The sequence below is a fragment of the Psammomys obesus genome, unplaced genomic scaffold (assembly GCF_907164565.1).
Source record: "Psammomys obesus unplaced genomic scaffold, mPsaObe1.curated_primary_1811, whole genome shotgun sequence".
Lineage (NCBI taxonomy): Eukaryota > Metazoa > Chordata > Mammalia > Rodentia > Muridae > Psammomys > Psammomys obesus.
In genome coordinates this window covers 274,895-301,237 of record NW_026587032.1, presented here as the reverse complement: position 1 = coordinate 301,237, position 26,343 = coordinate 274,895, and the positions used below count along the sequence as shown (strand labels likewise).

General features: G+C 50.9%; 1 protein-coding gene across 1 annotated transcript in view; it reads right to left on the bottom strand.

Moving 5' to 3' along the window:
• The window catches only part of Col23a1 (collagen type XXIII alpha 1 chain), a 268,000-nt gene that overhangs the window by 15,175 nt on the left and 226,482 nt on the right, over positions 1-26,343 (bottom strand). Inside the window, exons 6-15 of the mRNA XM_055602833.1 lie at positions 15,473-15,499; positions 14,224-14,250; positions 13,071-13,097; positions 8,134-8,250; positions 7,303-7,338; positions 5,813-5,839; positions 3,883-3,909; positions 2,802-2,855; positions 1,321-1,383; positions 863-907 (exon numbers count right to left, since the gene is read on the bottom strand). Of these exons, the coding sequence (XP_055458808.1) occupies positions 863-907; positions 1,321-1,383; positions 2,802-2,855; positions 3,883-3,909; positions 5,813-5,839; positions 7,303-7,338; positions 8,134-8,250; positions 13,071-13,097; positions 14,224-14,250; positions 15,473-15,499 (450 nt within the window). The remainder of the gene's footprint in view (positions 1-862; positions 908-1,320; positions 1,384-2,801; positions 2,856-3,882; positions 3,910-5,812; positions 5,840-7,302; positions 7,339-8,133; positions 8,251-13,070; positions 13,098-14,223; positions 14,251-15,472; positions 15,500-26,343) is intronic.

Genomic DNA, 26,343 nt, shown 5'->3' with positions numbered 1-26,343 from the left:
TATATATATATATATATATATATATATATATATATATATATATATATGCAATTTAAAGTTAACATCTGCGGTGATGTCAATGACCCAGATGTACCTGAGTAGAGTCTCTCAGATCTGAGGGGGGCTCCTTAGGGTAGATTGCTGGAAACATTTATTTCCAGGTGCTGGTGACACATAGGGTTTGGTTACAAAAGATCTGCGGCTAGGGACTAGAGAGATGGCTCAGCAGTTAGAGCCCTTGCTTTTCTTGCAGAGGGTTAGGAAAACCAAGGTCACCCCAAAGCAGGCAAAATCATGCCTAATGATAAACTGAAGACCAATGCTTAAATATGGAAAGAAGATTCTAGAAGGGTATACAGTTACCTGTGAGGGGAGGGCGTTCTTACTTAACAAGTTAGGATTCTTCCATATTTTAATTGTCACTCTAGGCATTTATTATGAAGATTTTAAAATCACCAAAACAACAACAAAAAACCAATTAAGAAACAAGATGCTAGTTGGGCGCGATGGTGCATGCCTGTGATTCCAACACTCAGAGAGGCAGAGGCAGGAGGATCTCTGTGAGTCTACAAAGCCTGGTATAGAGAGCAAGTCCAGGATAGCCAAGGCTACACAGAGAAACTCTGTCTCGAAAAACCAACCAACCAACCAACCAACCAACCAACCAACCAACCAACCAACCACCTACCCAACCAACCAACCAACCAACCAACAAACAAACAACACCACAAATGAGATGCTTAGGACTTGCTGTTTAACCATTCCTCTGGGACCCCTGTTGGGCACAAAGGGCCTCTGAAGCTAATGGGACCCTGGATTCTTGCCCCCCACAACCCGTGTGGCCAGAAGGGGTGTTGCTTACCCGGGGCCCTGTGGCTCCATCTGTGCCTGGGTGGCCGGGCTCTCCCTGTGGGGACATAAGGATGCCTGCTGGTACGTGGGATTCTTGTACCCCGTCCCCTCTTCCCAAAGAGTCCAGGGCCCATGCGCTGGGGCCTCATGGCCTACATATAGGAACAGCCTTCAACACTCTGTAACAGTGGGGATTCTGAGGTCCTGGAGCCCAAAACTCCATGATAAGTTAGCCCAGAGCAGAACCCAAATTAGGCTTGTCACTGGCTGTGACCCATGGCCACCCTCCTTCAGAAGACCCTGCTTGTGAGTCAAAGGGGACCCCTGACCCAGGGCCTCCTGGGACTCTCTCTTTAAAAGTGCAAATTAAGAGGTAACATTACGTATCCCCCCTTCCCCCAACCCTGGTGACTGGGTGACAGTGCCAGTGGGCCCTTCAGGTACTGGGGCAGAGCGTAGTGACATCACCTTCAGTCCGGGAGGGCCGTCCACTCCATCCTCTCCTCGGGGCCCCGCATCGCCCGGCTCGCCCTGAAATGGGGAAATTGTCAGTGAAAGCAAGCAGAGATGCTATAGCCTGAGCCTGCTGGGCATTATGCTCAGGGCTCCTGGTGACTGCAGTCCTTCTGGGCTAGGGGATGGAGCTCAAGGTCTCTCTAGCTGGGGTGGGGGTGGGGGGAATTACCTTCTGGTTTAGATCTTGGCACAAATCTGAGGTAGCTCAAGAGACCTTGTGTGTGCACGGGTGTGCGTGTGCACACGTCTGTGGGAAGTCAGGGGAGATTCTGGGTGTCACTCCCTAAACATCATCCATAGTTTCTTTGTTTCTGAGGCAGGGCCTGGAACTTGCTTACAGAGGCAAGCTGGCAGCCAGCAAGCCCGAGGGAGCTGTTGGTCCACCTCCTCCGTGCTGAGGAGCCACCATGCTTAGCTTTTAAAAATACATACATTTATTTATATATTGTTCTTTTGAGACAGGGCTTCTCTGGGTAGCCCCTGGCCTTCCTGGAACTCATTCTGTAGACCAGTCTGGTCTCGAACTCACATCTGCCTGCCTCTGCCTCCTGCGAGCTGGGATTAAAGGGGTGTGCTACCATTGCCCTTAAATGAATAATTAAAAGGTATTTTTATCTTATGTGCACTGGTGTTTGCCTGTATCTATGAAGGCATCAGATCTTGGAGTTACAGAAAGCCATGAGCTGCCCTGTGGATGCTGGGAGTCCTCTGGAAGAGCAGTCAGTGTTCTTAACTTCTGAGCCATCACAATAGATTAATTTTTTAAATATAGGTTTTGAGACAGGATCTCACTATGTGGCTCTGGCTGTCCTGGAACTCACCAAGATCCACCTGCTTCTGCCTTTGGAGTGCTGGGATTAAATGCATGTACCACTATACCCAGTGTCCCTTTTAGAAAGGTGGGTTCTGGGGACCAAATTCATGTCCCCGTGTGTTCAAGGCAGGCCTTTTACTGACAGCCATCTCTTCAGTCTCTTGGGTTTTTCTGAGTCAGGGTCTCACTCCGTAGCCCAGGCTGGCCTTGAACTCAGATCCTCCTGCCTCAGCCTGAGATTATGGGTGTGCACTACCACGTTTGGTCCAAGAGACATTTGGGGGCAGGCTGGCTAGGACTTGGTAGCCGTGGCAAAGGGTTTGGGAAACAAGTTGTACAGATAACATCCTGTTCCCGGCTTGGTACCAGCCGGGGGATGGAGGGCCTAAAGTGGGAGCCAAGAGGACTTGGGGTGAGGAGAGACAGATGGCCTGGATGAGATGCCAAGTTGCTGCCAAGGTGGTCAGGGACCACTGCTTCCTCCCTCTGGCCTGTCCTGGGATCAGCCCATAGCGCCATGGTGTGAAAGGCCCAGGATAGAGGCATCTCTAGGTAGATACAACTATGGAGGGTGGAGGGTGGAGGGTGGCAGGCTTTGAGGAGGAGGGTGTATACTTACCTTGGGACCTGGGGGCCCGGGAGGTCCTGGCTGGCTGGGCATCCCATCATCCCCCTGAGGAGACAACAGCTGAGGCTGAAGGCATCCCACGTGGACATGTTGGCCACACTTTTGAGTGGTCCAGCTAGCTCCCACCTGACCTAGACTCACTGCACGCCTGCTCAGACACTAGTGGCAGGTGCTGTTCATAGTTAACCCTCTAAGACAGGGTCTGAGTCAGATCCACCTCAGTCCCTACAAGCAGCCTAGAGCCAGCTTCTGCAGACACAGGGGGTGGTCAAGTCCACTCATCCAACAAACAGCTGGTGAGCATCCCTTAGGGACCAGAGCAGACACAGTCCCGGCTCCACAGAGTCAGAGGGTGCCACGGGACACAGGGAAATAGAGGGAAGGCACTATGCCTGGGAAGGGACTGTGGGGAAAGCACACGGGACAGGGACTTGGTGTCAGCCTTCTGGAGCATGGGGCGTGTTTGCTGAGACGTGAATGGGGAAGAGGTAGCCAGTTTGGCGCAACACAGACAGCATTCGTCAGCGCTTGGTTCTCAAATTTATGTGTTCAGTGATCCAGGAGGCTGACTAAACAGACCCCAGCCCAAACCCAAAGTCTCAGGTGGGTCTAGGGTGAGTCCGGAGTTTGCTTTCATTCTCCCTTTCTTATCCTTCCCTCCCTTCGTCCCCTCCCTTCCTTTCTCTCATCCTCTCCCCTTCTCTTCTCTTTTCTTTCTCTCCCATCCCTTTCCTTTCTCTTGGGTCTCATGTATCCCAAGCTGGTCTCAAACTCACTATGTAGCCACGGATACATCCTCCTGCCTCTACTTTCATTTCTGACAAGTCTCCAGGGGATGGTGACAGTGCTGGTCCCAGGACCACACTTAAAGAGCTATGGTCAAGCTCTGATAAGAACATGGATATGATGAAAGGAAAGAATGACCGAGTGAGTGAATGAGTCTGGCTTCACTGAGACATAGGGCAGGGCCTTAACACAGCGAGAATCTGGGTCTGGGGAAAGGAAGGGCGCCTTCCTGTCCCATCCTTGTCCCCAGCTTCTGCCCTTCTCCCCAGCCACAGGGTCCTCTCACCTTCTTTCCAGGAGTGCCAGGTTCTCCCTGAAGACAAAACAAAATGAGGTGTAAGGGGGCGGTCAGTGCTCTGGGAGTATGGCCTGCACACCAGGCCTTTGTTCCTTCTGGTGCACCAATGACCTGTGGCCTGCCCTTGACCCACTGGGCCCTTAGACATATGCGTGTGGAGAGTCAGTCTGCCTTCGACTCCTCTTCTGAGCTTGGGGAAGTCTCTGTTCTTTAAGATGGGGAGGGGGCACCTCCCAGGCCCAGGTAGGTGTTGGAGTGTAACTGACTTGCTCACTGAGGCTCTTTACCCGTCCTCAGTCCAGGGACTCAGGATCCTGCACAGAGAACTTGGGTCTCCCTCCTACTCTAGGTACTGCCCTAGCCTGAAGAGGGAACCCTGGCATGGAGAGGGACTTCAGAGACTAATGTGAAGCCTGAAGACAAATGACCACACAAGAGCCTGCAAATCTTCTGTCAGCCACAGCCGAGGAGCAATCAAGAGGCCCTACGATGGATGGGTGGATAGGACAAAATGGATAGCAGACAGTGGAGCGCTAGCTAGGACAAAGGGCAGAGAGCAATCAAGGGAGAGACTATGAATCTTTCCAGTGCCAACCTGAAACTGCTGAACCCTGGAGGGAAGGTTTTGTTCACACTGCCTTGTGGAGAAGAAGCTATGAAGACAGCATCAGGATCAGTGGCTGCCGGGGGCTAGGGTGTGTGTGTGTTTGTGTGTGTGTGTGTGTGTGTGTGTGTGTAGTACATGCATGTACCCCCGTACATGCAGGATATCAGATGTAGATGTCTTACTCTATTGTTCTCTGCTCTTTTAAGTTTATTTATTTTTATTTTTATTTTTGCCTTGAAATAGTGTATCTTAAAGCTTGTTTCATCCATGCTGGGCAGGAAGCTTTTGGCATTTGCTTCTCTCTGCCTCCCAGTGCTGGGGTCACACACACACACACACACACACACACACACACACACACACACAGAACCATGCCTGGCTTTTTACTTAGGTGCTGGGGATTCAAACCTAGGTCTCCATGCCAGTTCCCCAGCCCCCAGCAAAGGGGGTTTTTAAGACAGTGAGATTATTGTTGGCTTATGTGACTGGAGGGCACAGATCATTGCACATTTGTCCCACAACAGTGCTCGGCACCCCCCTGTGGGCTGTGGGCTGTGGGGGACAGTGCGTCAATGTAATTTTCTTAATCGTGACACATGTATGACTCTGACAGGAGATTCTACAAGGGATTGGGGGGTGGACAGGCAAGGCAGGGGTGGGGGGGCTGTACATGAAAGCTTTGCATCTTTTCCTCAATTTGGCTGTGAATCTAAAACTGCATTGAAAATAAAGATTTTTAAACAAACAAACAAACAAACAAACAAACAAAACCCCAAACAGCCAGGTGGTGGTGGCACACACCTCTAATCCCAGCACTTTCGAGGCAGAAGCAGAGAGATCTCTGAGTTCAAGGCCATCCTGGTCTACAGTGAGTTCCAGGACAGCCAAGGGCTACACAGAGAAACCCTGTCTCAAAAACAAAGCAAAACAAAACAAAAAACTCCAAGCAAATAGACAAAAGAAGCCCAAACAAAACCCAACCCAACCTAACCCCCCCCAAAAAAAAAACAAAACAAAAAAAATAAAAAACCCAAAACTGAAACAAAATATTCCCCACAAAACCAAAACCAAAAATACCCCAAACATCCAAGATGTCACGTAATTCAACCCTCACAGTCTAGTGTAAAATCAAGGCAGGAAAGGTCTGCTATGCCCCCATTTAACAGGTGACTACTGAGCCTTGCAGATGGAGTAACCTGTCGGTCCTTTGAGCTGAGTCCCCTAACATCACTGCCTTGGTCTCACTGGTGGAAGCTGGGAGAGGAAGGTGGGGAGTGAGGCCGATGAGCAGGAGGGGTGCTGAGCACATACCTTGGGTCCTGGGAGTCCCTTGGGGCCCTAGAACAAGAGAAGAGAAGGTGTTAGACAGGGTGAAGGCAGGAAGGACGGAGTTCAAGGTTATTCTTGGCTATATAGTGAATTTGAGGTCAGTCTGGGATACATGAGACCATGTCTCAAAAAACCCAAATCAGGGCTGGTGAGATGGCTCAACCAGTAAAGGCACTGGCTGCCCAAGCCTGATCATCTTAGTTTAACCCTTGGGACCCACACAGTGGGAGAAAGCCAATTCCTCCAAGTTGTCCTCTGACTTCCACGTTGGTGTTATGGTGTGTGTGTGTGTGTGTGTATTCAAACACATACATGCATGAACACACACACACCCTAACAATAAAAACTCAGCCTCCTAAACAAGACAAAAGAAGACAAAACAAGACTCAAAACGAAAAGAAAACCCAAACCCCCGAAACCAGAACATCCTCTCCCAAAAGCCAAAAAAAAAAAAAAAAAAAAAAAAAAAAAAAAAAAAAAAAAAAAAAAAGAATGAAATTCTGACATATCTAAAAACTAGGATACACTGCAAGGAATCTGTGCTAAAAGGTGGGGGGTGGGGTGGGGAAAAAACTCATCCTTGAAGCTTCACATGAGGGCCAAGAGATGGCTCAGTGGTTAAGAACACTGAGCCTTGGGTCTGTCTTGTGGGTTTTCCTTTTATCAAGGGTGACACCACATCTCAGAGGAATCGGCAGAATTGTCCAGCTGAGTTCTAGGACAGATTCCTTGTTCCTGGAGCAGCGGCTGTGTCAGGGCTCAAAAGGTGACAGGCCAATGGCAGACCCTCACCTAGTAAGGTGAGGTCCTAGAACTCTGCCCAGGCTAAGGACTATGCCTATCCACATGTCCACTGTGGGCAAAGGGATGGGCACACAGGCATGGACATCTAATAATTCTGGTGTGAGCACATGAGGGTGTGAGAGTTTTATCTTGTCACCTTGATTAGGTTCAGAGTCACCATGGAAACACACATCGGGTGTCTGCGAGGGCATTTCTAGAAAGGTGTAACTGAATAGGGGTGATCCACTAAAAGTGGGCAACACTGTCCTGTGGACTGGGTCCTGGACTGAGTAAGAGAAGGTTGAGCACCAGCGTTCCTTTTTTTTTTTTAAAGATTTATTTATTTATTTAATGTATATGAGTGCTCTATCTGCATGTATACCTGCTTGCCAGAAGAGGGCATCAGATCTCATTATAGATGGTTGTGAGCCACCATGTCGTTGCTGGGAATTGAACTCAGGACCTCTGGAAGAGCAGCCAGCTCTCCAGCCCGAGCACCAGTATTCTTATCTTTACTTTCTGATTGTGGGCACCACGTGACCAGCTGCCCCATGCTTCTGCTGCCACGCCTTTCCCACCACAATGGATTGTGCCCTCAGACCGTGAGGAAAATGACTATTTCGGTGGGAAAGAGGTTTCCCTTTCTGGGAGCCACACTCCTGCGTTTTGCAAACACCCCGGACACTCACCACCTCGCCATCTTGTCCAGGCTCTCCTCTGGGACCCTGAGGAGGTATGTGAAAATAGCAGTGAGTGACCTAAGCACGTCACATAACTGAGCCTGAATCTCCTGCCAGGACGCGGGCAAGGGCTGTAAGCAGGGCCTCTAATTCGCCTTCAGTCAATCCTGAGAGGTGGTTGTTATTGTCCCCACTTCACAGATGAGAAGGCTGAGGCTTTGGGAAGTATGCGGCTAATATGACAATGGATGGATGAGCCAGTTGAGAGGACCTGCCTGATAGGAGCCTCTGGTGGTAGCCTGGTAGAGGTGTGAGCTCTGGGCTGGAGGAAGGACAGATTGGAGTCTCTGGACCAGGATGACAGAACTGTTTTCTGTGGGTTGGTCTCCTATGGTATTGGGGGGAAACTGAGGCACATTAATTAGTTTTGAGGGAGAGGGAGCAAGGGAGACGAATAGAGGTTGGTGAAGAATTACGGATAAACCGCAAACCTGTGGGTTGGTCTCTGGGTCAGAGTTGGGGTGGGGATTTGGAATGAACTTGCAACTCAAGGTTAGGGTCTGTGGGTCTTTTAGGGTTAGATTTGGGATCTGGATAATAGTCAGAGCTGGGGGGCATCAAGATTAGGGCTCGGAAGCAGGTCTGTACTAGATTAAAGGTTGGTTGTATGAGGGTCTGAGCTGTGGATGGGCTTGGGGCTAGTTGGGTCTAGGTTGAGTGTGTGCATTGGGTGATGGTTGACCTTTGGCCTACTGGGCGTTGGCTCTGGGGATCAGGGGTCAGAGTGTGCATCAATATAGGATCACCCCTTTGAGGCTCCAGTTCCACGCTTTCTCTTACCGCTGGGCCCTGAGCTCCTCTGGGGCCATCTTTCCCAGTGTCACCAGGAGGGCCCCGGGCGCCGGGTGGTCCAGGGGGACCAGGTGGTCCTGCGGCTCCATCTTGCCCTTGGGCTCCCTGAAAGACATATGGTATGACCTGACCCTGAGGGTGAGGGTGAGGATGAAGGCTTTTAGTTTCCAGAGAGGGGCTTCCTTAGACGGGCAGCCCCTGTGCCTTCCTTTCCCCTCGCAGGTGCAAAGGATGACAAGTCTTTGACATTGGGCTCTGGCTGCTTCTTGGTAGTGGCAGGAGGGGACCTTGCTGCCATCTTCTCAGCATCTGAAGCCTGGATCTGTTGTCAGGAGGAGAAATGACATATGTTGCCTGTGTGAGACTGGTGTCCCCTGCAGGAACTTCCTGGTTGGTTCTCTCTTGTTGCATTGCAAGTGGCAGGCGTGCATGACGGGGGAATTATTTTACTCTCACAGAAACGACCCCATATGGATATTGGCGGTAGCTTTTAGGTAACTGCCCAAAATGGAAACTCTCAAGACTTCCTCCCACAATCGAGAGGCTGAGCTACATGTCATGTTAATGCATGCCACTCAGCAGTAAACCAATAAACAAGGAACGGGCAAAGCCCAGCACTTGGGAGGCCGAGGCAGGAGGATTGTTATGAACCCAAGGCCAGCCTGAATTACAAGAGTTCCAGGCCAGCCAGAGTTGACTGTGGTGTTGGGTAAGTGACCCCAGCATGGCACTCAGGGGGGCATAGCCAGGAGGGTTAGGAGTTCAAGTCATCCTCAGGTGACATAGTCCATCTGAGGCTGGTCTGGGATACAGGAGACCCTGTCTCAAAATATCCAAACCAGGGCCAGCGAGGTGGCTGAGCTGGCAGGGGCCCTTGCAGTACAGCCTGACCATCCCTGGGAGCCACAGAGTTGGGGGAGACAGCCAACTCCTCCAGGCTGTCCTCCGACCTCCACGCTTGTGCTGTGCTGTGTGCGTGCCTACACACATTTTTGTGCATGCACACACATAACAAATGTTAATTAAGAAACAAACAAACAAAAGCAAACTGTAAAATTCAAACCCAAACAAAGGAAAACAAAAACGAAAACAACATCCCTCGAAAAAAAGAAAAGAAAAGAAAAAAAAAACCATTCTGATACATGAAAAAACATGGACGCTGTAGGGAAACTATGCTAATGGGGGGGATGTCCCCCAAAGCTACACATGAGCCTAGAGAGACGGCTCAGTGGTTAAGAGCACTCGCTGCTCTGGCAGGGGACCCGGGTTCAGTTCTGGGCATCCACATCTGGTAGCACAACTGGCCCCTGCAAGCCCTGCACACACATGCCATACATCAATCATGCAGGCCCCCCACATACGAATAAAAATATTGAAGAAACCTTAAAAATATTTAAAAACTTACACACCGTGTAATTTCACACACCTGACATTACTGAGCGGGAAAGTTAAACAGATTGAAATTAGTGGTTGCCAGAGGCTACGGAGGAGAGAGGGAGGAGGTTGAGGGAGGGATCTTTGTGTGGTGGTACTATATAGAAGAAAACACACCTGCTCACACACTCGTTCATACACACATTTGTGCACACTCGGACCCAGCACACACACAGCCAAGCACACACGCCTGCACACACTCATTCACACATGCTCACACACTCGAGCGTGCCACGGTTAAACACACACGCTCACATAGACTCCCGCTCAAGCCCAGACGCTCGGGCACACACAAGCACGGGTAAACGGGGGAAATCTGAGGAAGGCTGGTGGGTGGAGCCACCATCGGCTTCTGCATGGATAGTGTGGACCACAGTGGTTCAAGACGTCGCCGTAGGCACAACTAGATGAAAGTACACGGGGGATCCTTTAGCGAGAGTGGATTTACGATGGCCTCAAAGTAAAAAGACAGCAGCAGCAGCAGGCAAGGAAGGATGGCACACAAAATACCGACTCCGCACCCCGAGTTAGTACTAGGGTCAGACCTCAGGCGTCCTGAATCCCCACTTCATGGCCCTTTGAGAAGGGAGGTCTGTCGTGTGACTGGCCCAGGTGCTGGGGTCATGGTGCATTGTTCCCCGACCTTCTGGCAACCAGGAAAGGAAGAAGCCTTGCGTGAACCCAGCAAGCACTTCCCGTGGTCTAGTGCGGCCTCTGTGAACAGCTGGCCAGGGCCAAGCCGTCTTCCGTGTTGTAAATCTTTTCCTGTTGCCAGGGCAACTCGTCTTGTGTTTGGCTTTTCCAGATGGGGTTTCTCTGTGTAACCTTGGCTGTCCTGGAACTTGTTCTATAGACCAGGCTGGCCTTGAACTCACAGAGATGGGGCTGCCTCTGCCTCCTGAGAGCTGGGATTAGAAGTGTGGGTCACCACTGCCCCACCAGAAAGAAGATTTTGGACACCTGTACAGGTGTTTGCTTCTTCTTCTTCTCTTTTTTTCTTTTAAGATTTATTTATTTATTTAATGTATGTGAGTACTCTATCTGCATGTACACTCGCTTGCCAGAAGAGGGCATCAGATCACATTATAGATGGTTGTGAGCCACCATGTGGTTGCTGGGAATTGAACTCAGGACCTCTGGAAGAGCCAGTGCTCGTAACTGCTGAGTCATCTCTCCGGCCCCTGCTTCTGTTTCTTTGAGACAGAGTCTCACTATGTAGCCTTAGCCCTGGCTGGTTTGGAACTTGCTAGGTAGACCAGGCTAGCCTTGAATTTGCAGATATTTGCCTGCTTTTGCACGTGCCGCCTTACACTCTTCCCTTAACCATCTCTCCCCACTCCAGGGCTGGAATGCTGAGGTCTGGCCCTGAAAACACAGGGTGAGTAGGGGTTGGGGAGCACAGCAAACTAGCAGGCCAGGCCCCTTCACTCAGCCAGGCTACCTTGAGGACTCGGAGATTGTACCCACGATGGTCTCTACTTATAAAGCCTGGGTTGAGCTGTGGGAAAACCATCTAGAAACAGGTGGTGTGGTCAGAGAAGCAGGAGGGGACTCCAACAACAAAACAAACAAACAAACAAACAAACAAACAAACAATCACAGGGCTAAGCCACCTGACCCAGCCCAGCCCAGAGAAAGGCCACTTGTGGCTGGGTTTACTGAATGAGCCAACACCCATTTCTCCACCTTCTGCACCAGAATAGAGAACAGAACAGAATACAGCAGGGAAGAGTGGTGTCCCATAGCCTAGCACAGCATAGCGTAGGATGGCACGTGGCGGGTGTGATGCTGGGTCCCACACTGGGTGGGACTCCTAACAGATGTCACAGTGCTCTCTTCCTGCCCTTTGGAGAGCTGCTCCCAGAAGCCTCTCTAAGAACTCGGCACCAAACTGGGAGGAAGCCCCACAATGCATGGCAAGCACAAGCAGTTGCTCTCCAGCTGAGTGCAGACAGTCACATGGGCGATAACTGGGTGAGGGGTCACACGTGGGCCCCCAGGCACTCAGCCTGAAACTGCAAGAGAGGTCTTAGCTGGCTCCCCGGACCCTGAACGCTAAGTACGAATTGTCTGTTTAAGACCCTAAGCCTCTCTGTGTGGAGGAGGGAGTCAGTTCACAGCTGGCTGGAACACACCACAACATGAGGCAGGAGGCAGGATATCCCTGGCAAGGAGCTTCGGGAGAAGTGTTTGGTAAACGCAGGGCCAGAGGGATTCCCATCATTTCAGGCTGGGCAGCTCTACTGGGAAGATTAATTTCCATAAATCCCATCTGAAATCAGTGTTTCCCCAGCAGCCGCAGAAAGCACTCAGCATGGGGACAGGAGACAGGAGTCCACTCCGGCCCACGTGTGGCCTGGGGGTCCTGACCTCAGTCAATGGCCTAACAAGGAACAGTTCTGCCCATCAAAACTCAGCCTGTTTCATCCCCCTGCCTACGCCAGCTCTTGTGATCACACGCCCTGTGATGTGGTCCCACTGTTGTCGCTTCACGAAACCTGGGGGCTCTGAACCCTGAAGTCGCAGAGCTGGCTCTTGCCCAGTCTGAGCACAAAGCCCCGGTCTGTGTTCTCTGCCCTTTCCCCTTCCTGCTCTTCATCCTCCACAGACAGTATTCTCCCCGTCCAAGGAGCTCACTCATTCTCCATACAACCCCTCCCCGAGATGGCAGATTCTTGGTATGGGTGAACAACTCTTGTGCCAATGTGTTCTGGGGTGCATAACCTTCCACGTGACCCCGTCTTTCTCTGGGTAGCTAATGTTTACCTCTCAGTCTCTGCAGTCAGGGTCCTCTGCCTGGAGCATTCCGGAAATGATGAGGACATCTTTCTAGGGCTACTTAAGTGCTCCTCTACCAAGAATCACCTCGGCTTCAGTGCAAGCACTTCTGGGTTCCTGGACCCAGTGGGCACAGGTGGGCCGGATGGGAAACCTGTCCCCTGTCCCCATGTTGACTGCTGCTGTCAACTACTGACATTTATGGTTATAAGGAATCCCTACAGCACTTTTGTAGGGGTGATGGGGGTGCTGGCAGCCATCAACCCCCCCACGGTTGAAGGACCGGAATCTCAGAGAAAGTGACTTGTCAGGGTCATGGGCCTGAGAGGTGACAGGACTGAGCTCTGGGATCAGAACTGCTGACCTCAGGGCCTTCACTTTTCCTGAGTGCCAGCTGTCTCGTGGGATGGTCAGTGTCTGGCTGGGGCTAAGGCTAACCCCCACTTTCGGGTCTCCATGGTGACAATCGTGACAATCAGGATGACTGCCAGAGAACTGTCATCTGAGTGGGAGGCAGTGGCCTCAATTAGGTGGGACTACCTGGGGGCTTCCACAGGGTGGACGAGGGTGGAGAGGGAGGGCTGTCCCACTCGCCTTTTCTGGGATAAGCTTTGGTGAGCTGGGACCCCCGAAGAAACGCTGGAGATATCTTATCGTAATAATATTAAACAAACCATGTGTTGTCGATGAGGGAGGTGGTGCTCCATTCTTACCCGAGGGCCAAAGTCTCCCGGTGCACCCTGGGAAACCAAAACACAGGGAAACAAAAGGCTACTGATTTCATTATTTCTCCACATTTCCTCTTGCGCATTCCCTCTGTGCTGGGCATAGATTCTAATGCTAAGAACAGGCAGGCCTTACTTTGAATCTCCGTTGCCAATGAAAGTACAGAGGCTCAGAGAGGTTAAGAGATAAGGCCAGGGTCACAGCCAGGCAGTTCCTCATCTCTGGCTGCACCCTGGGATCCAAGGCGAGAACCCAGACGGTGCAGCCTCCGAAACCTTGGACTGGTGAAGAATGTTAAAGCCATGAGCTTTGGCACGGGTTATGTCACGAAGGAGGCAGCTTCTCTTCGGCCTCAGAGCCCTGGAGTAGTTTCTGTGGCTCTGGCTGTACCAAGACCAGCTGAGAAGAGTCAGGACACCTACCAGCCACACTAGTGCCTCATGCACCCACCAGCAAAGACCGTTCACATTGTGACCTCATGAACTCCCCAAAGAGCTTTTACGTAGATGGCCAATCTGAGACCCTCACAGCTTGGCAGCTCGCCAAAGAGGAGGCTCTGAGGCACCAGGTCCCGTGTCTTTCCATGGCTTTTTCAGCCCTCCTGGCAGCTAGGGGCACCAATTGGCTTGTCATATCTCACATCCAGAAATATACAGTCGCTTCAGGGGCTGTGGCCCTGTGGAGTCCAGGCTCCCTCTGACAGTGACTGAGCATCTTTCTATCCACACACCCACCCACTTATTTCCCGAGGGTTGCCAAGAGAGCCCTCCGCCATCTGTGTCCCTAAAGTATGTCTCCCTCACAGAGAACACCATCCACCATCAATGTTCATACTCCAACCCCCCCCCCCCCCACCAGGTGTCCTGCTCGCTGCAGAAACTCGCCTTTGTTATGTTATGCTGGGACACCAGAATCCAGATCCAACCCTCCCAGCATGTGGCTAATGCCTTACTACGTGAGCTTGTGGCCATTTTTAGAGACAGGCACTGACACCACCTGCTCCACTCCGCAGATGCGGAATTGGAGGCTCAGAGGTTGGGTAGGGGGCTGATTTGCTTAACTTCCCACTCTGGAACTGAGGTTTGGAGTTGGCTGCTGGCATTCTTCATCAGCACACAGTGTCTGGTCAGGCACACTTACCTTTTCCCCTTTGGGGCCTGGAAGTCCCTAGAGAAGGAAGACAGAGAAGAAACAGCTGTGAGGGAGGCAAACTATGCTGGCTCCACTTCTGACTGCCCCGTGGCCGTGAGGGCTGAGGGACGTGTGGGACTAGCACAGCTGTGTGCATCTGAGGGGGACACTACACAGGCCTGTTAAGCTGTCCTTGCTGCCTCCCAGAAGCTTCACACCTGCCCTCAGCATGATGGTGACAAGGGTTCGGGGGTCAGCAGCAAGGGTCCACAGGCACCCTCTGAGGAGGACAGGGCACGTCCACTAGTTTTTCTGCCTAGAGGGCACACATATTCCATGCCTTATCTCTGCCGGGGAGGAGGCCATTGTCCAGAGTTGCCGTCAGTCTCCAGAATCCTTGCCTTTAAGATCAGTGGCCTCTTGAATTCTAGGCTCCATCCATCTATCCTTCAGTAGGTCGCCCGTTCACCCACCCACCCACCCACCCATTTACCCATGCATTTACTTATTTTCCGACTCTTCCACTATTTATCTATGCACTCACCCATTCACCAATTCATGCATCCATGCATCCATCAATCTACGCACTCTCCATCTACCCATTTACCTGTCTCTCCAACAACCCACTCATCTATCCATTCATCCATGAATCCATTCATCTACCCACCAGTGGAGGCTCATTTATCCTTGAATTAACTCACTCGTTTATGCTCCCATCATCCATCCACGCCTCCACCCATCCAGGCACTCACTTATCCACTTATCTACCCATCTATCACTCACTCATCTGTTCACCCACACCGAATTATTTATTCAATTGCGCTTATATTTTCTGTGCACCTTGCTCATCTGCTTGAGGATACCTGTGGGCCATGGACTCCCGGAGCAGCTACTGAGAACATCTCAACCTGAGGCCATCATGGAAGTCCTGAAAATATGCTAGACATTCTGTGTCTAGGGCCTACTGAGAGGGACCTGTAGATTTTTGAAGGCTGACTAAACTGTGTGGCCCATGGTTCTCCATAACTCCACAACATCCCCTAGGAGAGGATGCTTAGGAGCGAGAGGGTGAAAGGGCGTCTCCATGGTTACTCAGTCAGCAGATGGAGCTGAACACATATGACAAGTGGCTTTGTCTTGCTATCCTATAGCTGCTGAATTGACTTTCCAACCCGCTCAGGTGTCCCATGGTCACTCCACCCCCAGGGCAGCAGCCCCCCTACCCCACGACCCTCTAGCAAGTGTTTCAGTCACTTACTGGCTTGCCGTCCAGACCCAGAGGTCCCTGGAACAGGAGAAAGAACAAGGGTTATATACAGGAACATTCCTTTCATGTTTCAGGACCCCAGTGCATTATTTAGTGACAAGAAAGCAAAGCCTGCCCTGAGCCCTGAGGTCAGGGTACATCCGGTGAGGCCAGGGTAGGGAGTGGGGGAAGGGCATTCGTGTGTAGCCAGCCACTCAGAATCCCCTCCCCTGATAACTGAGCCCCAGTTTCTCTCTAAAGCCCTCCCCATCATTAGGGTGGGACTGTGGAGGGTTGTCAAGGTGATAGGTGCAGCTCTGGGATGCAAGCTGAGCCGTAAGCATCATGTCTGGGAATTCAGTGGTGCTCTCAAGGGGAGAGGGGGCTCTTTTCTCCCAGTGGGGTTGAACCTGGGATTCCATGGCCTCCCCAGGTGGCTTGAGAGAGAGAGAGAGAGAGCGAGCCACAGAGAAGAAAGCAGAGCTGAGAGTCTGAGAGAAAGACAGCGCCGAGGGCTCAAAGCTGTAGTTGGACAGGGGTTCCCCTCCAGCCGGCCTGTCACTTAGGCTGGAGGAGCTGTCGCTTAGACCGGAAGACTCTGGAAGGCTGAGCATTCTGCTGTGGCTTGTGGCAATAGCAGTAAGGGTTGGAAGAAGCTTCCTGGGCCAAGGCTGAGAGTGGGGTGTCTTAGGTGAGGCCTCTCTAGTGCCTGCAGAGGGCCGCTGAGCTAAGGGGCACGCTTTACCTGTCTATCCACTTGTCTACTGAATGAGTCTCACCTGTCTCCCTCTAGGGCTGGGTGGGTACAACATGGAAGATGTTGCGAACCAGGACTGTCTGGTCTTTGCATGCCCTGATCTCCTCTCCACGTGTATTTCACCTTTTCGGTCTTTCTTTTTTTTTTAAAGAAACATTTCAGTTTAACATGTACTTCACCTTTGACCCTAGGAGCAGTGTCTGCATCCCTACCCTTCTGGTCTTTGCACATGCTGTCCCCCTGTCTGGCTTACCCTTCTCCTCTCTATACATTTTTAGCTTGGTTACCTCCTCTTCCAGGTTTGTCTGCATCCTAGAGTCAGGTGGTCCGTCCCTGTTCCTGCTAATACAGTCTGGTGGTTGTGTGTAACACACGGATGTGCTTTCCATACAAGTGTCTAGGACAGCCAGCAGAAAAGTTTCCTCCCTTGACTCAGAGCACATGAGTGAGGTCTGACATGGAGCATGTGGCCAGGGAATGCTTGGGTCAAATATCCCTCTTCAGAAAACCTGAGCTCTGCTGGGTGGTGGTGGTGGTGGTGGTGGCACGGCGGCGGCGGCACACACCTTTAATTCCAGTACTTGGGAGGCAGAGGCATGGCATATCTCTGAGTTCAAGGCCAGCCTGGTTAACAGAGTGAGTTTCAGGACAGCCAAAGCTAGAGAAACCCTGAAACCAAAAACCAAAAACAAAAACAAAAACAAAAACAAAACAAAACAAAAAACAACAACAACAACAAAAAAAACAAACCCCAAACAACAACACCCACCCGCAAGACAACAAAAAAAACCCTCAAAACCTGGGTTCCATAGCTCAGTGTTTGCCTACCATGCACACAGCTCTGGTTTCAATCCCCAGCACCACATTAAAACTAGGTCCACCTCCAATCTCAGCCTTCCTAAAGTTGGGGCAGGAGGATTCATAAATTTAAGGTCATCTTCAACTTCATAGTGAGTTCAAGGCCAGCCTGAGCTACCCTAGACCCTGTCTCAAAATCTGAAGCTTCAAGAAGTGATATGATGCCCAACCAGCAGACTCTCCCATGTGGCGAAACTTTGCTTCATGCTCACAACTATTTAATACATCTCACTAAGAGCAGATCTGAGTGCAAGGAATATTTGACGTGTCGGGGGTTTTCTGTTTAGACTTGGGCCCCATTCCTACCGTAGCTCATCATGTGTATGCAAATATAGGCTGGGTATCCTCTATCCAAAAAGGCTTGGAACACACATATTTTGGAATGTTTTTGCATTTACATGATGAGATATCTTGCAGATGGACCCAAGTGCAGACATGAAAGGCATTTATGTCTCATTTGCATACACAAGCCTTGAAGGTACTTTTGCATGATGTTAGTAATTCCCTCCGCTCAGCCCAGTGTCAACTGTGGAATATTCTATCTGGGAGCCCTTCAGTTTTGGAGCACTTCAGATTTTCACATGAGGGATGTTAACCTGTCACACAAGGGAGGAAGGAGACACGGGACACATAGCGAATGAGTTCTGGCAGTTCAGAGCCAAGAAAGGGCAAGAAGGGGATCGGGGTGGCGGGAATGGTTCAGGAGGGCTAACAACACATGGGGATTTGGATCTGAAGTGGATGTGGTGAACGAGAGGGGAGGTAGGCAGTGTGGGCAGAGAAGAGCCCAATTAAAGCTGAAACCAGGTGCTGGGAACCCGGTCTTTAGGACAGAGCTGATCCACAGCCATGACCTTCATTTGCAGAGGTGGTTCTGGCTAAGAGAGGTGTCCCTAGGCCTCCCACTTAATCTCTCTTCTGGGTGTGTGATTGGGCCTCAGAGAGACTGCTGGGTAGTGGGCAGTAGTTGGGGTCAGTGACACTGAAGAGGAGAGGCTCAGGAGGGAGGGAGAGGGAGGAATATCCTGCTTTGTGTGTGTGTTTTCTCTGTGTAGCCCTGGCTGTCCTGGAACTTACTTTGGAGGCCATGCTGGCCTCAAACTCAGAGAATCTGCCTGCCTCTGCCTCCTGAGTGCTGGGATTAAAGGCGTGCCACACTCTGCCCATCTTTTTGTGGTCAGATGGCCCTATCTGACTTGACAACATGCTTCTAATGTCCCTCTGGCCTGGGGGAGGGTGGAAGTGGAAAGGGAAGGGCTGAGTTGATCTGAGCTTCGGAACCTTCTAGGGTGGAAACTATCCCTCTCTACTCTACCTTTCTCAGATGGATGCCCCATGGCCCACTGTCCTGTAGTCTGGTCCATGCAGAGAATCTGTGGTCCAGTATGTTTGAGGAAGACTTGGCTTCACTCTGGGAGGTGATTATGGTTTCTTTCCCATAAGCCTTGTCCAGATCATTTCCTAGTTTGTGGGTTTCTGAGTGGCAATGTTCCCAGTCTCATGGGTACCCACCCCATGTCCCATCTCAGGGCCTGGCTGAGCCTTAGCATAACAACCCAGGTATAAGGTATATATGGACTGTTTACAAAGTAGACATTTCCATGGGCTGGAAAAGAGCTTATGCCTGGCACTGGATGCTCATGAGAGAGAGAGAGATATTCTTCAGGGAAGGGCTGGGAGATGGTCTGTCTAAAGACAGAGCCCCAGACTGGCTGGATTCATGTTCCTGTTGTCAGGATTAGGGGTGGGTGTCTCTCCCATCAAGGCAACCCACCCCTGCCCAGACAATGGGGAATCAACCAGCAGCTACCCCACCCTTCTTGAGTTTCCTGCCAGAAACACCAAAGAGAAAAGTAGCTGAGGGCAAGGGACTTGAGCCTCACTGGGCTTGGGTTCAAATTCCTCCACTGACTCATGCTATCCTGCCTCTGGGAACCCTCTCCTGCCTGATCAAAGCCATAGGATCCACTGGAGCTTTTCATCACCTTTTGCCCTCCATGAAACACGACAGCTGTTTACAAGTCTCAGTTCTGCTTGGAGTCACTTTTTCTCAGGAGATCAGCTGGCTCCCGGATGTTTCTGGATGTTCAAGAAGCAAATAAAACCACAGGCTGCACATGAATGGAGAGCAAAGCCCCAGGGCAGCCTCTGTCTCCTGCTTCACTCAGTGGCCAGGATGTTCCAGGTCTTGATCTTGTCTATAAGGTGGGAGACATGCCGTTCTCTCAAGTGACAAGTTCAAGTCAAGTCCCAGGTCAGCCACAAGCTAGCTGACACAGAGTTGGTGTCTGAATTAGCCTTGCCGGAGGCAGCACCGGGAGTGAGCTTCATGTGGCTTTGACTGGGTCAGCTGTATCACCTGATTTTTTTTTTCTTCTTTGAACAAGGTCTCACACTGTATCATTGGCTGGCCTGAAACTCACTCTGTAGACCAGGTTGGCTTCAACTACACAGAGATCCACTTTCTTCTGCCTCCAAAATACTGGGATAAACATGAGCGACTACTGCTGCACCCTTCTAAAAAATTATTTGAGGCTAGAGAGATGGCTCAGTGGTTGAGAGCATCTGCTGTTGTTGTAGGGGACCTGGTTTGGTTCCTAGAACCTACATTATGGTTCACTACCCTTGGTAACTCCAATACCAGAGATCTGATGCCCTCTGGCCTCCATGGGCACCAGGTAGGCACATACATTCAGGCAAAAACATAGAGAAATAAAAGGTCTGTTTATTAAAAACTATTTATCTATTGGTTTTTTGAGACAGGGTTTCACTATGCAGCCTTGGCTGTCCTGGAACTTGCTTTATAGACCAGGCTGGCCTTGAACTCACAGAGATCTGCCTGCCTCTGCCTCCCCAGGTCGGAAATGAAAGGTGTGTGCCACCGCCGCCCAGCCAATTTGTTTTCTTTTTCCTTGTGTGTCTGTGTCAACAGAGCCCAGGAGGGGACCCCTTGGGTCCCCTGGACCCCTTGAGGCTGGGGTTACAGGTGGTGGCTCTTCCCTTCACTGCCTCAGTGGGTTGTTCCTAGGCTGGACTCGGCGGAGCCATCTCTTGAGAGCTGAGAACGGGAAAGGCAAGAGGGGTTCTGACAAAGTAAGTCTGGGTTGTGGCATCTGGAGGCTTCTTCCCTGGGGCCTCTGGATGATCAGTTGCTGAGAGCTACCCTCCTCAGGTTGGGGAATGTCCAGGGCTGGCTCTGAGGCTTTCTGATGCATCTTCCCCCAGGGCGAGGATGAAGGCAGGAGGTTATCTGAGAGTTGGTCCTTCCTAGTCTTTTTTTTTTTTTCCCCCTTCAAGACCAGGTTTCTCTGTGTAGCCTTGGCTGTCCTGGAACTGTGTCACTCTGTAGACCAGGCTGGCCTTGAGCTCAGAGATCTGCTTGCCTCTGCAGGCGAGATTAAAGGCATGTGATACCACTGCTCCAAGGTCCTTAGCATTTATTTATTTATTTGTGTGTGTGTGTGTGTGTGTGTGCATAGATATGGAGGTCAGAGTCCAACTTCTGGGCATCAGTTGTGGGCATCCTTTCACTTTGTAGGTTTTGGGGAGTGAACTCTGGTCATCAGGCTTGACAGCAAGTGCCTTTACTTACTGAACCATCTCTCTGTACCCCTCCCCCCCTTTTTTGAGACAGTGCATCCTATAGTTGGCCTTGAGCTCTTGATGGTCCAGCTTCCCCCTCCCACTGCTAGGATTACGGGTATGTATCACTCTGTCTGGATTGATTTGGGTCCTTTTTCTTGTGCCTCACCTTCCCTGAGATGGGCAGGAAGGAAGCAAACCAACAAACTGGCAATGTTTAGATGCAGACAGAACCGCACCACCCAACGGGAGCTGGGTGACTGTCTTGCTTTCTTACTGTAATTAATGCTGACAGCTCCTGCTGGGGAAACGGAGCCTTCAAAATCCACTGGGCTAGCGCCCCTGGATGAGGGGGCTTACCAGGATTATCAGTTCAGGGCCTAGTAATTAAACCCCAGATGTTGACGATTCATCAAATTACAAGGCTGGTGGGGTTTGAGGTCCCAGTCGGGGAAGTGTACATTCCTCTATGGCGGTTCTGTGAGCCTTGCCCTGGCCTTCACTAGGGCTGGGCAGTGGCAGGGAGTCGGGGGCAGCCCCCTCCAGGCAGGTCAGCCCCATGTGGTTCTGATTCCTCAGGCCCGACTGTTTGCCTACCTATGGACCGCAGTTCTAGTCCGGGTTTTAACAATTTCCCCAACTTGAGTCCTCTGACCCAGGGCAAGGGCAGAGAGGGCCTCAGCGTGGAGGTTCAGCTATGGCTTGTGCCTGCTGCTCTTTCCAGAGACTGTAGGTCTGGGGGCTTTTCAGAGTAGCCTCTGGCTCCCATGTCACACACAGCAAGCTCTAGACTCACAGGTGTGTCAAGCTGTACGTGGCCGAGGACGGCTGTGAATGTAGCCCAATATGACCTTGTGAAGTTAATTAAAACACTAGTATTATTCTGCAATGCGTTTGTAAGTTGACCTTGTCATTCTCAAGTGTGAACTTCGCAGCAGATGTATGGGTGAGGGCCGGCGAGATGGCTCAGAGGGTAAAGGCGCTTGCTGCTGAGCCTGACAGCCTGAGTTCAACCCCTGAAACTCACATGGTACAAGGAGAGAACGGACAGCCTCAAACTGTCCTCTGGTCTCCACATGCAGAGGGCGGCATGCATGGTCCCTCTCTCACATACAAACAGAAATAGACATTATATACACAGGTGGTGACGTCAAAAAGCTAGAGGTTTTGTCAAGTAACAACTATGAGGTTAAAAAATCAAAACAAAAAAAACCACTACCACTACCACCACCCCCAAAAAACAAACAAACCTCAAAGCAACCAAATTAGCAGCCATGTTGAAAAAATTCTGACACTTCACCTCATTACACAGAGTTTGGAATTGTTCTGAAAAGCAGGAAGACCTCCAAGACTCTGGGACATGCTCTTGCCTGCTCAGAATCGTACTGTCTTCACATGGGCACAGCCCCGGGGCTCTTGCTCCACTCTTTCCTTCCGCTTCACATCCGCCTGGGAGTGTGACTGGCCAGCTCTGTAGGGGCACGGGTGTGCAACCCTTGGCCTAGGTCTCTTTCCATTGTGACATCTTGAGCCATGGAAGCAGCTGGCTTCTATTTCATGGAGAGAGCTTTGTCGGTGAGTGGCCTGTGTTGGCTGGAAGCAATTACGCCTATGTCCCCATCACACACTGTGGCTGGGAGATGTGGTGTTTAAAGGACTAAGCCTTTGAACTGATCCCGAATATCTGCTTAAATGACTTATTCACCCATTATTGGTTTTTGGTGGGGAGAAACATGATTACCTTGTCAGGTATCAGGATAAATTGCCCCTCTTCAGGGAGAGGGGATAAATGGCCTTGACTTCCAGTGGGTGAGGGAGAATGAGATGCTTGTGCTGGGGAGTACGGGACAGAGCAGACAGGCTGGGGTGCCCTTTCTGCATCAAACAGACTGCTGTGTGGCTCTCACTCCACTGCGAATCCAGGGGCCAGCGACAGTGACGGCTCAAGGTGATGGAGCTAGAATCCAGGACGAGGCAATGCACCACCAGCCTGCCTTCTCCTCTCCCACCCCCAGCTGCAGCATGGACCTCTCCTGATTTCCATAGACAGTAGAAGCAGAAAAAGTAACACTACCAGCCAAAAGGGTCGAAAACTGCGTGGATCGAAAGTGTGTATCACATTTAGATCTTCAGCTTTTGTTTTAAAACGATTTATTTGTTTATCTATCTCTCTATTTATTTAATGTACATGCATGTTCTATCTGTACACCTGCAGGCCAGAAGGGGGCACCAGATCTCATTATAGATGGTCACGAGCCACCATGTGATCGTTGGGAATTGAACTCAGGACCTCTGGAAGAGCAGGCAGTGCTCGTAACCTCTGAGCCATCTCTCCAGCCCCTCCAGCTTTTCTTGAAGTATCAGAAAATGCTGTGAGGTTTGCCCTTCATGGACTGACCTGTAGGACCTCATTTAGGTCACAGTTCATCCAGCCCAAGCTCCCAGTTCTGTATGCTTTCCTGCTGGCATTTTTTCTATTATATTTATTTATATACTATGTAAAATATAATTATTTATACTAGTTATATATCAATATATAATATAAAATATATTTACATAACATAAACAAATGTATTTATATATACTTAACGTGTTAATTATATGTACATATAATTATTATATTATTGTCTTTACTGGCTGATGCCTGCAGGATACCAGTGAGTTTGTGAGCTCACGTTTCAGGAGCTGAACTGTCTCTCTGGTTCTTCTACACTCCCTCCCAGACCAGCATCCGCTATCTTCCATCCCTGCACAGACAATGAACGGAGGATGGCATGCTGGCCTCGACCCTGCTCTTACACCTCAAGAGTGCGCCGTCCATTTTTTCTTGGATGCCCATGTGTCCTTCTTTGGGATGGGGAAGTGGAATGGGTGGGGTGGCTCCCCTGGGACTCGGACATCAGAGGAAGGGGACAGATGATTCTGCAATGAGGCTGGCTGCCTCACTGCTTGCTCCTCGTCAGCCTGGCTCTGTCTGGGGGAGGGGGTGCCCCTGCACCTCCCACTTGCCAGCACGCCTATCTGGCTTTTGCTTTGTTTGATTTTTTTTTTTTTCTTTGAGACGTGGGCTAGGACTCGCTTTGTAGACCAGACTGGTCTCAGACTCAGGGATCTGCCTACCTAGTGCTGGGATTAAAGGTGTTTGCTAGAAAAGGGCTCCTATAGCTCAGACTTGCTTTGAACTCCTTATATAGTCAAGGATGATCTTAAACTCTTGATCCTCCACCTCTCGAGTGCTGGGAATATTGGTGGGTATCATCATGCCATTTTTTTTTTTAAACAGGGTTTCTCTGTGTAGCCCCGGCAGTCCTGGAACTCATTCTGTAGAGCAGGCTGGCCTCGAACTCAGAGATCTGCCTGCCCCATCAGGCTTTCACGCCTGGTTTTCATGTAGTGCAGGAAGTGTCTCTACCAAACCCGAGGCTTTGTTTATATTAGGCGTACTCTACCAAGCGAGCTACAATCCCAGCCGGCCCCCAACTCGAGTTTTTGTTCTCATGTCACACCTCCATTCCTTGAGACAGCAGCCCTGTTCTCCAGCTCCAGTCTGTAAGTGCTCCCAGCTACTAAACCCCCTTGGCGCAAATCACAGTCTAATGTGAGGCTGAATTGTGGATCTTAGTCATAGGCTCCCGGGAGGTGAGTGGATGTATTTCTTGTCACTTACTATGTCTGAAGTGCCAAAATGCCCTGAGCGGGGACTACAATAAACCTTTGTTGAACAATGCTTATGACATGACAGTGATTCCATGAACAAACATCCGATTTCCCACCAGCACCTGTGTCTGTACTATGAGCACTAGAGGGCGCCCTCGATCTGTTATCTGCTGGTCGGGCCTGGGAGGCCTGGCGGGATGCTCTACATCTAGGATGCTCACCCGTGCAAAGCTTGCTAGCCTCGAGGGCTCCCCCTGCTGGACCGGGTGATTATAAAGTGACAGAAACTTATTCACTGAACCAGGCGGGAATGCCCAGCCCTGGGGCTCTCAGGAATCATCTACTTGGATCTCCTAATTGCTACTAGGGATGCAAGGATCGTATCTCTGAGGGGTTGGGATATGCCTGAGGTCACACGGACTATGGGGACCCAAAGCTCATTCTTTCTCAAGTCATGCAGGGACCGCTTCCTACCCGCACGCTTGTCTTCTCTCTAGTCTCTTCCTGGCCCTGTGGCCCAGTTCAGGCCTGTGAACATGCTCCCCCATGTGTGTGTGGTGAGCTGAGGAGGGTTGCCAACCAGCAACCAGTCTGCAGGTACTACTCTGTGACCGATGATTGGCAACCAGCGAATGGAGGACCCACCTTCCTCATAGTACGTGGGCAGGAGGCCCCCGTTCCAGGAAGATGCGGAAACAGGCAGCTGTGTGGCCCCTGGAACCTGGGCACAGGAGACAAAGCTCAGGCCTCCCTGGATTTGTGGTCATCTCCCCTTCCTCAGCAGTCTCACACGGGGACGTCCTGAAGAAACCCAGGAATGGAGAGCTAGACCCAGACAATGGCTGGACTGCAGAAGTACCTGTTTGGTTCTGCCTCGGGGAAGAGGGTTGGGGAGGAAGCCGGTATGGAGGCCCTCTCCTGCAAGCCCAGATGGCCCCCTGTCTTTGAGGTTCCAATCTGGGGACCATTATGGGGGACTCAGGAAGTACGGTTTCACCCCTCCTCAGTCTGCCCGGCATCTTGGGGGCTGGAAGCCGCCTCACAGGGGTCAGATGAGAATGAGCCAGAGGATGTCAGAATTTTAAAAAGCGCATGAATTTGGGGGTATTACAGATGAATCGTTTAACTAATTACGTTTTAACAATCAAAGCTGTTTTTGAACTGGAAGAGTGTAAGGAAGCATTTGAGTATGTGGCATTCGTTCTTTTTGTTCGCTTGATTAATTCCAAACAGTCCAACTGAGTTATTCACTTCGAAATTGGTCCCAGGCTGGGGCCCTGTCTCACAGACCACATTTCAGCCCCGAGCTGACACTGTCCTCTGGGACCCCGGCTGTCTGTCGATGCCCCATGGCTGATGTTGGAGACTTTGCAGGCCCTGCCTCCCTGGGGTACCGGTGAGTTTAACCAGACGGGGCCTGTGGGTGGCGTTCAGTCCCGGGAGATACCTGCGTGTGGGTTTCTGATTCTATCAGGATCTGCCCCATGCCCCGTGAAGATCCGATTCCTCATTAAAACTTTTTATTGTGTCTTGTGGGGGCGAGAGTGCCGTGGTGCATTGTTTAAAGGTCACAGGACGACTCTCAGGAGCCAGTTTTCTACTTCCACCATGTGGGTCCTGGAGATTGAACTCTGGCCAGGCTTGATGGCAAGCCCCTTTAGCTGCTGAGCCACATAGCCGGCCCCGGATCCTAACAGAAGACTTTTACCCAGGCCGAGCCTCACTCCCCAGCAACTCTTCTATCTCAGTTTTCAATTCTATCTTTGTCAATAAACTACTGTGGACTCCTCCTGTGAGCCCCGCCCCCACCCCATTCCTTTTGCCTCTGACCTGAAGCCAGGACGCTTCTAAAATATATGGTGGGAGAAAACATTATTTAAAATCCTGGTCATCAAAAGTGCTTCAGGAGGCTGGAGGTGCAGTTCAGTGGAAGATTGCCTAGTGTGTGATTAAAATCTGTTTTCAATCTCCAGAATTGCCAAACACACACACACACACACACACACACACACACACACACACACACACA